This window comes from Oreochromis aureus, linkage group 3 (assembly GCF_013358895.1).
Source record: "Oreochromis aureus strain Israel breed Guangdong linkage group 3, ZZ_aureus, whole genome shotgun sequence".
Taxonomy (NCBI): domain Eukaryota; kingdom Metazoa; phylum Chordata; class Actinopteri; order Cichliformes; family Cichlidae; genus Oreochromis; species Oreochromis aureus.
In genome coordinates, this window is record NC_052944.1 from 50,145,772 (window position 1) to 50,158,074 (window position 12,303).

The following is a 12,303-nucleotide window of genomic DNA, read 5'->3' on the forward strand; positions in this document are numbered from 1 at the left end:
TTATATTCAGAATGTTCAGTTACTTTGTTTTTAGGGCTTCTTTATCTTTTTCCATTCTGGACTTTTTTACTTAGCGTGTAGGTTTAGCTACTCCTCAACCTCCTTTTGTAACAGTGATACTTAAAATAGATTTTCACCACTTAGAGTTCAGTATCTTGCCAGAGCCTCATTTTGCAATGCCACACCCGATCAACTGTCCAACAGCCAAACTAAACTCCTTCACTGAGGAGTGCTGAGTCAGCTGCTCCTGACCCGAGCTGATAGCAGTTCCTCAGAAAAATCTCCACACCCCAGACAACCTAATGAGCAGCACAATGGAGTCATTCTGCATCCCCAGACCCACCCGTATACCTCATCCACTCAGGGAGAGAGAGAGATCAGGTATTAACTGAAGCAGTTGTTTAAACAAAATACAACAAAACATTTCTATAAATCAAGAAACAATTAAAAAATTGTTTCTTTCTTTTTTTTTATTTTTTTTTTTATACTGCATCTGAAACCAATAATAAAAGTCTGCAGAAAAAAGTAATAATGGGGAAATGGCCATAGTCCTGGAAAGGAAACAATGGAACCCGATTTCTCCCTGAGTGCTTGAGGTTGGAGCACGCATATTTATAAAAACATCTTTGTTTTAAAAATTTATGTAGTGTGACCTGCAATTACTTTATTAATGGCAATCAAAAGAGGAGTACATTCATTGGAAAATAAAATACAGGTTCCACCGGGGATTCTGCTTTTATGACTTAGGAAAGTTGAATCACACCAGTCGGAAATTCTGATCAGGAGCATTATCCTCAGTACTGAGTGTTTCCCAGCCAAAATGTAGTTTATTAAGAACCACCAAGTTAAAAATAGATGCTGGTTTCGAAACAGCAGTTACTTAGAAAAAAAAAAAAAAAAAAAATTCACTCAGTGTGAGAGTCTTCCTCAGTACCTTCATGCTGATTTATCCATGTGTAGTTATGCTAAAAGTACACTATCCCAATTTGGTGTGAGGTAGCAAATGGATTTGATTGCTAATGGGTAATTGACTTTATTGACTTTACATTATTTGGAAACAATAATTACAAAGAATCACATTCTGATTTTATGCATATTACATGTTCACATCCTAGAAACTGGTGGAAAACTGAAATGTATTAATGGACCAATTCTTATGCTGTTTTCCAGGTTTTTGTAGACCTGTTTCATGCAATGAATGTTTACCAGAGGTTTGGTGCATACTGTGTCTGTATTTGTTGTGTTGGACTGCAAAAGAACAGGCTTTTTTCCTGCCCTTGTCTTCAACCAATCTTAGTTCCTCCTGCCACAGATCCAAGCAGATGTGATGAACAGATGAGGAGAGAGAGGAGTTCAGTCAGCATCAAATAAGTGCTCTGACATCTTGATTTTGAAGTCTTATAGTAAAGTGATGTCAGTTAAAAGAGGTGGTGCACATACATTACTTTTTATTTGATTCTAACCATAATGATAGAGACAAATATTACTACATTAGCATGAGAAGTGCTGGTATTGACCTATGAAGCCTAGCATGAAGCTTATTTACATTTTGGCATTGACACATCATTTGTTTTTGTCTTTTAAACAAAAAACTCATCCAATGTAAGAATTCTGCAGTTTTCAGTTCAGCACAAAGAAAAGATTAAATCACGAGGGTGATACATGATTGTTATTGTTCATTGTTATCTTCATCCTCAGACACTCCAGTCAGAGATGATCACACTCTCTCATTTTTGTCCCAGTTTCAGCTGCAGGAGGAACAGAAACTTTACGTAGTGGGACTTTTTTTAAAAGCAGAATTTAATCCCATGTAAGCAGCGCTATACAAAAGTGGCACTTTCTATTGTTGCCATGAGATCTAGCTCTGACCTCTGACCTCATTAACAACAATAAGAATCCCTGATGATAATTGCCTGTCTTTATCTGCTGTGACATTTGTGCTCAAAACATCAATATCTGTCTTCACTTAATGAACATCAACATACAAACATGCCTGAGGTCACCTGATGAGCAAAAAACCTAGGGGCTGTTTCACAAAGTGTTATGAGTTGAGAAGCCACGTTACCCCACTGTGGTCAGTTGGCATCTACTGTCCAACTGGAGGAGGCTGCAAATGGAAAACATTAACATTGGTTTCACAGCAATGTTAATGTGTTGCTGCTGCTTTTGAGTTATTTTCAATCAGATGTATCCATCACCTGATTCCATTCTTGAATTGTTGTAAGACTGACAAAATGAGTTTGAAAAACTAGTTTTATGGTGGATTTTCTGTCATTTGTTTGGCAGCTAAGCTATTTGTTTGGTGTTGTATCTGACCTTTGACCCTGTGGAAAATTAATATATTCTCAGTATGATTTTTTGTGTTGTATGCTTACCTTGAGTGAACTTTTGGCGCATGGATATACACAGTATCAGTATACCAGTGAACAGGATGAACAAAAAGATTGTGTACACCAGCCTGGGAAGAGACATCAGAGGAGGAGGAGAAGGAGGAGGAGCAGTCGTAGACGGTAGGGCTGGGTATCGTCACTGATTTCTAGAATCGATTTGTTTCCGATTCAATTCAATTCAATTCAATTCAATTCAATTCAATTCAATTGCATTCAATTCGATTTGAATCTGGGAAATTTTGACAGTCAGAAATATTATAATTCAGATCAGTACATTTACATATTTTTGTATCAATAAAAAGGAAGCTGACACACGCAAGGCTTTATCAAAGGTGTGAGCGTCACAGCAGATGCCTTTGTGTCAAAGTAGCTGAAGATAAAACACAGAAAACAATGAAGGTGGTTTTCCTGGCCTGGGATTTTATAAAAATATCCTGCAGTACATCAAAAACAAAAGAAAACCATTAATCAACATATGTTACCTCTGACGTTACAGCGTTTTGCATTTTACATAATTTTAAAAAGTTAGATTTGTTCAGTATTGAACGGCAGAAATTAGGTTTTCTTTTCCGAAGTATGTAAAACGAAAAAAAACAAAACAACGGCCATTAGCGCTGTAAACAACAGTAGACTTGTGCGTAACAAGCAAGCGAATAATGCAGAAAACAGATTTTTAGACGGGAAACTGTTCTTGAAGTACAGAGAGAGAGAGAGAGAGAGAGAGAGAGCTGTGCATGAAGTGTGATTTTTATCGTGGTGGAAGCAAAACAGTAAAAGTCAGAGTGAATTCATGACGATGTTTATGTGAAGCGTAGTTTGGATCTTCTTTTGCTGCTGCTTCGGTCAATATTGTTTGGAGAGAGATCAAACTAACAGCTTTAGAATCAGTGCAAAAAGGGCGTGAAAACAAAGCGCGGACCCGCCGACAGATCAGAATCAGCGAGCTGTAGGCTTTCAGCCCCGACTGCGTCCCTGCCCTCAGGTGAGAAAGGCGACATCTCACTGATTCTGATCCGCGGGTCCGCGCTGTACCTGTACCTGCTCTCATTTACTGTCTTAGCTGTTTGGTGATTGTTGAAATTTTGTGAGGTTTCACCTGAGATTCTGGCATTTCGGGCAAAATTAATTTATGTGAAAAAAAAAATCGATTCAGGATTTTAATGAATTGATTTCAAGTTATGCAAGCCAGAATCGATTTTAATCGATAAATCGATTATAAAAACCCACCCCTAGCCATGAGCCCCATCTGCCTCAAAGGCTTGGTCAGACACTGCACATGCTCTGTCCAGGTGTCATGCTGCTTCATACTTGGATGATGACATCATCCAAGTATGAAGCAGCATGACATATGTGATGTGTGGTACGTGAGGCTGTACTGTTATTCTATTAATGAGGTAATTGCAGGTCACATTAAATTGAAAAAAAGAAGAAGAAGATATTTTTATAAATGTGTGCTCCAACCTTAGGCACTCAGGGAATGTTCCACTCTTTCCTGGACTATGGCCACTGTTTCCTGGACTATGGCCATTTCCAGATTTTTATTCTTGTTTCAGATACAGTTTTTAAAAAAGGGGGAAAAGTAGAACTTATCTTTCAGTTAGTGCTCACATGAAGAGAGAAACATTTTGTGGAGGATTATTGTTTCTTGATTTATAGAAATGTTTTGTTAGCTTTTGTTTAAATAACTGCTTCAGAAAATGCCTGATCTCTCTCTTTCTCTCTCTCTCTCTCTCTGAGTGGACATGGTGGGTGGGTGGATCTGGGGATGCAGAATGACGCCATCACAGTTGTGGTCAGGTTGTCTGGGGTGTGGAGGATTTGTCTCGGTAACTGCTACCAGTTAAGGTTAGGAGCAGTTGACTCACCACTATATGCCATAAAGCTGGCTCCTATTCTCAGCTGCTCAGTGGAGTTTAGTTTAGCTGTGGAATAGGTATGAAAGTGCAAAGTGAGGCACCGTCAAGATACTGAACTCTAACTGGTGAATGCTAGATAGAAACCATAAGAAAAAAAAAGATTTAAAAAAGATAAAAAGCATAGAAAAAATGTGGTTGTACTCAAGGAGAATAAAAAAAGTGCTATTTAACCCTTTAAAACCGCTCCATTTTGCACAACTATTTTTAAATCCCTGTAGAACCGGAAACACGTAAGCTAGCGCAATATTTTTTTTTTTGCATATGAATGCGGGGGAGTTGTACTTACATCTTATGCCATCAGCTTGCCCTAGGTCAAAGTTTCCTTCCACATATAGCTTTGCAAAAGTTTCATAAAAAGCATTTGCAGCAACAAAAAACTGTTTCTATGATGCTTAGAGCTCAAATTGCACTGCTGGAAATAGTTTATTTTGATGCACATGCTGATTTTTTTGCAAATTTCCATAATAGGATTTATTTTTGTTTTTCCTGCAGTATACAAATTGGTGTAACTCAAAAATAAACCCATGAAGACAGTCAAAATAAATATCCTGTGGTTGGAAACTATTTTGTGCAACTTTTTTATATTTACGGTTTTGAGGGATAAACCTCTTAAATTTCTAGAAATATATGTTAAAAAAAAAAAAAAAAAAAAAATGTGTTTTCATTTTTTGTGGTTTATTGCACTTTTTTGCAATTTATGTAGTAATTATGCACTTAATGCATACATATTATTAAAATCTGGGCTATAACGATTGTATTGATGTATATCAACTTGAAATGCTCCCAAAAATGGCTCTACAGCATGTAAAAATATAAAGATAAGCTCTGGCGGACTTGGTTCTTTGGTAGGTCTTAAAGGGTTAATGCCAATCGAAAAAGCAGTAAATTCACTGAAAAGTAAAATACAGGTTCCACCAGGGATGCTGCTTTTTTTTTTTTTTTTTAACTAAGGAACATTTCACCACAAAACTCCAGTCAGAAATTTTGATCAGCAGCATTATCCTTCGTACTGTGTGTTTCCTGGAGAAAATGTAGTTTCTTAAGATCCGCCAGACTAATAATAGAGGCTCATTTTGAAACAACAGTTACTCCAAAAAACGTTTTTCACTCAGTGTGTCCCATTTTCAGCAGTAAGAGAGGGGGGTTAGTTTCACTCGGAACCACAGGACTGCTGCTCAGGGACATCAGTACATCACACTTTAAAACCAGAGTCTTCCTCAGTACCTTCATGCTGATTTATCCATGTCTATTATGCTAAAAGTACACTATACCAAGTTGGTGTCAGGTAGCAAATTGGTTTGATTGCTACTGGGTAATTGACTTTCTGATTTTATGTCTATATCACATGTTCAGATACTAGAAATCAGTACTACTATTTTCCAGGTTTTTGCAGACCTTTTCCATGCTGCTGTCTACACATACAGTGAATGTTTAACAGAAGCATGGTGCATACTGTTTCTGTATTTGTTAATAGAATAGAATAACGCAGTTGTTTCTGCATTGCAACAGCATTTTGCAATGCAGTACAGTACGGCCTCATATACCACACACCGCATATGCTGCTGCATACTTGGATGATGTCATCATCCAAGTATGAAGCAGCATGAGTCCAAGTAAAACTTAGAGTCATTACATTCTGGACCTGTGAGCGAAGCTCCTGGTTCTTGGTAGGTTATTACGAGAGAATTTGCTTGAGGTCCAGGAAGCAGCATCTGTACAACACAGAGTCTTGACTTAGACATGTTTCACCAGGAAACAAAGGGCTTGTAATGCTTCTTAGTTAAGCTCAAAGTTACTTCCTAAGTGGCAAGGACTCTTTGTGATCAGACAGCAAGGGGCAGACATAGACTATGAAGTGGTGTATTCAGACACGACTTCAATCATACAAATTTATTACCTCAACTTCCTCAAAGTATGAGGGGGACTTGAAGAGAGGTGAGGTAGAGAAAGACTGAAGTGAGTGAACTGGGGCCTGAGGTGCAGTTCAGGAAAGAAAATAATAGTTTAGACCAGTTGTTGTGCACATGGATTCACAAATCCCACCAGAACATGGAGCTGCTGACTAAGTAATTAACAAGTAATTAACAAGGTAACGATACATTTGTTTATTTATAAGAACATTATTGTCCACTGACTGTATGTTGAGCAAATAGTGGACCCAAATGCAGACAAAAAAACTGAATGTAAAATGAACAAAAAGCCCTTTGTTAAGGGTGATTACATGAGTACAAATAACAAGATAAAGTGAACAAGGACGAAAACTAAACTAAAACCTAAACTGGAAGAAACTAAACTATGACAACTATGACAAAAGACATGAACATGATTCAGGGCAGGAGCATGTAAGAAGCTATGAGGAAAAAACATAAACATGGAACATGAGCATGACCTGAGTTGAATCATCAAATACGTGAGCTTAATGTTACGTGGAGGAAAGAAACACAGATGATCTGACAAAGAGGGGTAATGAGGGAAGTGGAAACACCTGGGGAAACAGCTGGCACTAATGAACATAATGACATCACAGGGAAAAAAAGTACAACTAGACACATTCAGCATACAAGACACAGTACACCCAAGATTTTCAAAATAAAACAGGAAACACGGAGACATGACAACACAAGCCTGACAATATGGAACACACAGACATAAAACACATGACAGACGGAACAAAAAAAAAAAAAAAAAAGGAGACAGATGATAGTAATGGCTAAACCAAAGCTATCTCAACCATAAATAAGAATAATTCAAGAACTTAAAATCACAAACTTAACATAAGAAAGTCAAAAGTACAGAACAAACTCAAAACGCTGGGTCACAGACCCAGCCCCTGATAATTATTCAAACAAAGTATGATTCATAGCTGGTAAAGACAAAAATAAATAAATAAATAAAAATAAAGCAATACTACAGTACTTACATGCGTTTTCATCATGGAGCATTGTGCTTAGAAAGTTGAGGGGAATGATGAATTAAATCAATTTTGGATTAAGGCAAAATGTGGAACTAGTCATCACTATGGTCAAACAACAAAGGAGTTATCCCCTCACCTCTATATGTGGAGTACAATGCAACATATCAACTGATAGCTCCACATGTAGCTCCACGTTTGGTCATTTTTAGTTTTATATTGATGATAATCCAACATACATAGCATTATGATACAAGAAGGACGTTCTTTGCACCCCTGGTTTCCTAAAAGAAACTTTTTTTATAAAATGTAATACACAGAGCAAATAAGAAACATAATACATTACTTTTTATTTGATTTTAACTACAATAATAAAGACATTACTACATTAGCATGTATTAGGAGTTGGTGGCATGTGTGTTGGTGTTTCTGGGGTTTGTTTTCCCTTTTCGGCACAGGTAGGCGGGGCGGTGTTTGACGGCATTCCGGCACACCTGCGGCGCATTGGACGTCATCAGTGGGAGCATTTATGGAGCTGAGTGACGGACGTCTGGTGTCGGATTATTGTCGTTCCCACAAGTGGTAACAGTGCTGTTGCAAGTTTAATCTGTTGGTTCCGTGCGACTGAGGTACATGTTTTTAAGATTCATCTCCTGCCTGCTTTTTCTCTGCACCAGCCTGTCTCGCCGCCTGCTCGCCTGCCTGTTTCTTTGTGCGCTGGCCCATCTTTGGATCTGTGACAGAGACTTACCTGGCGCTGGCCTGCGATCACTGTTATTCCTGTATTCTGGTGTTTCAAGTAAGCTCTCCAACTCTCCCCGTCCGCTTCAGTTTCATTCTCGATTCTCGACGTTTATCCCCTAATTCTGTTTTGTCCCTCGTTCTCAGGTAGCTCTGGTTCGCCACCTATATCTGCCTGCATACCTCGGCTCTGTTTATTCGCACATTTACCTGGTCATTGTATATAGCCCCGTCCCCTTGTAAATATTCCCTGACCACTGTTAATAAATCTGCTTCACCGCTATTCTGTGCCCGTGTGTGTTTCTGCCACTGAATCCACCTGTTTAAATGCACCTAACAGCATGGGAATGTTAATACTGACATATGAAGACTAGCATGAAGCTTATGTACATTTTGACATTGGCTTAATCATTGGTTTTGTCTTATAAACCAAAAACACATCAAATGTGAGAATTTTGCAGTTTTCAGTTCAGCGCAAACAGCAGATTGATCATCAAGTCATGAGCTAACAGTGTAGGCAAAACATCAGCTGTTAAAAAATAAAGTTAAAAAAGTAAAACAAATAAAAATTTTACTTTAATCCTGGTGATACATTGATCGTTATTGTTCATCATGATCTTCATCCTCAGACACTCCAGTCAGAGATGATCACACTCTCTCATTTTTGTCTCAGTTTCAGCTGCAGGAGGAACAGAAACTTTACGTAGTGGGATTTTTTAAAAGCAGAACTTAATCCCATGTAAGGAGCGTTATACAACAGTGGCACTTTCTATTGTTGCCATGAGAACTAGCTCTGACCTCTGACCTCATTAACAACAATAACAATCCCTGATGATAATTGTCCATCTTTATCTGCCGTGACATTTTTTTGCTGAAAACATGAATATCTGTCTTCATTCAATGAACATCAATACACAAACATGTCTGAGGTCACTAGATGAGCCACAACCAAGGGTCAGTTTCACAAAGTGTCATGAGTTGAGAAGCTCATTTTACACCACTGTGGTCAGTTGGCATCTACTGTCCAACTGGAGGAGGCTGCAAATGGAAAACGTGAATCTTTCACAGCAAGAGGTTAAAGTGTTGCTGCTGCTTTTCAGTTATTTTCTATCAGATGTATCTATCACCCGATTCCATACTTAAATTATTGTTAGACTGACAAAATAAGTTTGGAAAAATAGTTTTATGATGGATTTTTTGACATTTGTTTGGCAGCTACGGTGTTGTATTGGACCTCTGACCCTGTGTGGAAATTGAATATATTCTAAATATGATTTTTTTTAGTTGTACTCTTACCTTGAGTCAACTTTTGCACATGGATATATACAGTATGAGTATACCAGTGAACAGCATGAACAAAAAGATTGTGTACGCCAGCCTGGGAAGAGACATCAGAGGAGGAGGAGGAGGAGAAGGAGGAGGAGCAGTCGTAGATGGAGCTCGAGCTGTGACACAGAAACAGTTTTGTCATCATCTTTTCTATTTAGGACCAAATGTTACATGAAAAGTAAATAAAGTAAATCCACCGTTCATGTAGTGGTGAAGAGTTTACTGTGTAACAGGACTAGCTCTTATAAAGCACTTTTCTACTCTCAGTAGTACTTTTGAGCACTCAAAGCGCTTTATACAACTCGTGCATTCACCCAATCACTTTTATATACGGTTTTTAGTGCTTCTATCTAACATTCACACACGTTCACACTCCGATGGATGCATCGGAGGGCAACATGGGGTTAAGGATATTTGGCATGTAGGCTGGAGGAGCCTGGGATCAAACCACCAACCTTCTTGTGAGTAGGTGACCCGCTCTACCACCTGAGCTACAGCCACCCCAGTATGTGTGTATTTACATAAAAACATTCAACAGGACATTGAGGTGTGTCTGAAATGTGTCGTTTAACACTAAAATGGCCTTTCACTGCGTTTTATGGTGGAGCCACTGAATCTGCAGGAAGCAGCTCATATATAGTTTTTAATCAAAGAAACCTGAAGAGCTTCATGTGGATGACAACAGCAGTTTGCAGTTTGCAAATAAAAATGGGAGAGTTTGACAAAGAACTTTGACCTTTAGTTAGATTTTAATTTGCGTTCATTACTGAGAATTCTAAACAAGGACCCTGAACATTTTTGGGACCCTAAAAATGTTGGGACACTGTATGTAAGTAAATCTAATGCAGTGCACCCAATCTTGGGCCTAATGAAGGCACGAGAGGGGGATAGGAGGCTCCTCCTCATCTGCCGGAGACGAGGCTGGTGTGGACCTCGCTCTGGAGAAGGGATTCCTGGCCTGCGGGTGGACCCATAATGAGCATCTGGCATAATTACACCAGGGGATTATAGTGAATATAGAAAATTGTGTTTTTATGGGGTTTAGAGTTGTTTTATTTAGTCTCCATGGGGATTTTAGTATATTGATAACATTTTATTGTGTATGTTTTTAAGAGGTGTTTTTTGTTTGTTTGTTTTTTTTTAATTTGTGCTCCCTGGTCTGGAAATAAACTGTTTCCGATCAGACCTGCTTGTGCCCTTAGTATCTGACTCACTTGCTTCCCCTTGTATTTAAAATAATCATTCTAGTCAGCATGACATTCTGGCACATCAGCTTTAGTGTACGCATTACATAGGCACCAAAAACTGAAACAGGAGGATGACTGTTCTGATTTATAGTTTGACTCCTAGACTACTGGATACCTGTCCTTATAAGCCATCAGACGAAAGCTTCATGAAACCTAATATCATCATCATCATCACCTCTCACTTCCAGCCAGATCTCTGGTGACTCTCCTTTTGTTGGATGTTCACACTTGTAGAAGCCTTCGTTCTCCTTGGACACATGGATAAGTCTCAACCTTCCTTCAGACCTTTTTTCAATAAAAGCACCATTTCTGTAGAATTCAGCACTGAAATTGGACGTAGACTCCTTTGCATATTTTTCTTTATAGGAGCAGTTTAGTGTCACACTGTCTCCCTCAGTCAGAGGAACAGCAGGACCCTGCAGGATCACACCAGCTGAAATGCAGGAAGATCAACTGTGGTCTCTGACTCTGGTTTTTGTCCTCAGTTACAAAATGTGTTCATTTTTATTTTATCTAATATAAAACTATCTGGCATTGCAAGCTTACTTGCCACTGTGATGTTGATGGTGTTGCTGCACTCCCCGCTGTCAGACTCACACCAGTACACTCCACTGTCTGATGGGTAGACACCTTTGATGGTGCAGGATGACCCATGTAATAGGCCCCAGGTCTCACATGAAACAGAAGACATTGTGGAGGTGTTTCTCTTCACTGTCCAGCTGCTGAAGCTGCCTGGCACTGCACAGCTCAGAGTCACAGTTTCATAAAAAAAGAAGACTGACCTGCTGGGTTGGATGCTGAGAGTAGCAGCAGCTGCAGCTTCAAAAACATCAGGTCGAGACACATTAGTTAACATGCAGTAGACTACATGCAGTGTGTGGAGATCAATGACATGAACATCAGAGAAGTAACCTGTACTGATCGTAAGTGCTAAAAGAGAGGGGGGACTCACAAAAGATTAACATGAGAGTCAGAATAAATATTCCATTAGACCAGCAAATATGAAGACACGAGCTACAACAACCATTATAACTAACACTGGATTAAGATGTATATTATTCTGCTATACATGCAAGCATATCTATCTATCTATCTATCTATCTATCTATAACAGTCATGGTCTGCTGGGCTGTATCATTGGAGGGGCAAACGGACATCCACTGTTTAGCATTAAAGTACAGTCTAGTGTTACATGTTACAGCTGCAGAGTCAGAACGACACCTTCTCAACTGTCTGAGGCTTTAAGACCATTAAAAAATAATAAATGAAAATCGATGCAGTTACACAGTGAAGACAGATAAGAGGATTATTAATGTTCACACTGCACTGAAAAAGGGGACTCACAACCAATAAACCCATGTGTAAAATGAACTAAAAGTAACATCTGTATAAGAAACACATTAATTTACCTTTGACAAAATCCAAGCAGTGGATGAGAGTCCACAGTGAGAAAGTGAGAAGAGACTCCATGGATTTCATATTATAGAAAACAAACAAGTCGACAGTGTGTGGGAGAATAAAACATTTGTCTCTTCCTTCTTTAAATCAACACCCGTGTTTCAGTTTTAGTCCTTGAATTAAGGAAGTGTGCTCAGATGGACAGTTTTGCTTTTAAAGGTTACTCAGTGAATGTCCTTGAAGTTTCTCCGTGGCAACCACAGTAAGAGCTGGCTGACTTAAACTGGTGAAAAGTGTTTCAGTGTTTGATTATTTTATCTTACTAACCAGAGGAGACACTGGGTCAACTTTTATGAAAGGAACTTTCTAAA

The 12,303-nt window shown here is 38.8% G+C and overlaps 1 protein-coding gene and 1 long non-coding RNA gene across 4 annotated transcripts; one reads left to right on the forward strand and one right to left on the reverse strand.

Annotated features, from left to right (window-relative positions):
- Positions 1–6,411: 6,411 nt before the first annotated feature.
- On the forward strand, positions 6,412–8,241 carry LOC120437697. 2 transcript variants are annotated; one of them, XR_005611353.1, is made up of 3 exons: positions 6,412–7,799; positions 7,895–8,016; positions 8,106–8,241. It is a non-coding gene; the product is annotated as an uncharacterized LOC120437697 (long non-coding RNA). The 2 variants fall into 2 exon arrangements; XR_005611352.1 differs by having other exon boundaries at positions 6,412–8,016.
- Positions 8,242–8,373: 132 nt separating this feature from the next.
- On the reverse strand, positions 8,374–12,074 carry LOC120437696 (Fc receptor-like protein 5). Of its 2 annotated transcripts, XM_039608213.1 has the most exons (5): positions 11,944–12,074; positions 11,081–11,353; positions 10,710–10,967; positions 9,255–9,403; positions 8,374–8,637 (listed from the first exon to the last, which is right to left on the reverse strand). In XM_039608213.1, the coding sequence occupies exons 1-4, from the start codon at positions 12,011–12,013 to the stop codon at positions 9,261–9,263; spliced, it is 744 nt and encodes a 247-aa protein (XP_039464147.1). In that variant the 5' UTR covers positions 12,014–12,074; the 3' UTR covers positions 8,374–8,637; positions 9,255–9,260. The 2 variants fall into 2 exon arrangements, with proteins under 2 accessions (XP_039464147.1, XP_039464146.1); XM_039608212.1 differs by having other exon boundaries at positions 8,374–9,403.
- Between the last annotated feature and the right edge of the window lie 229 nt (positions 12,075–12,303).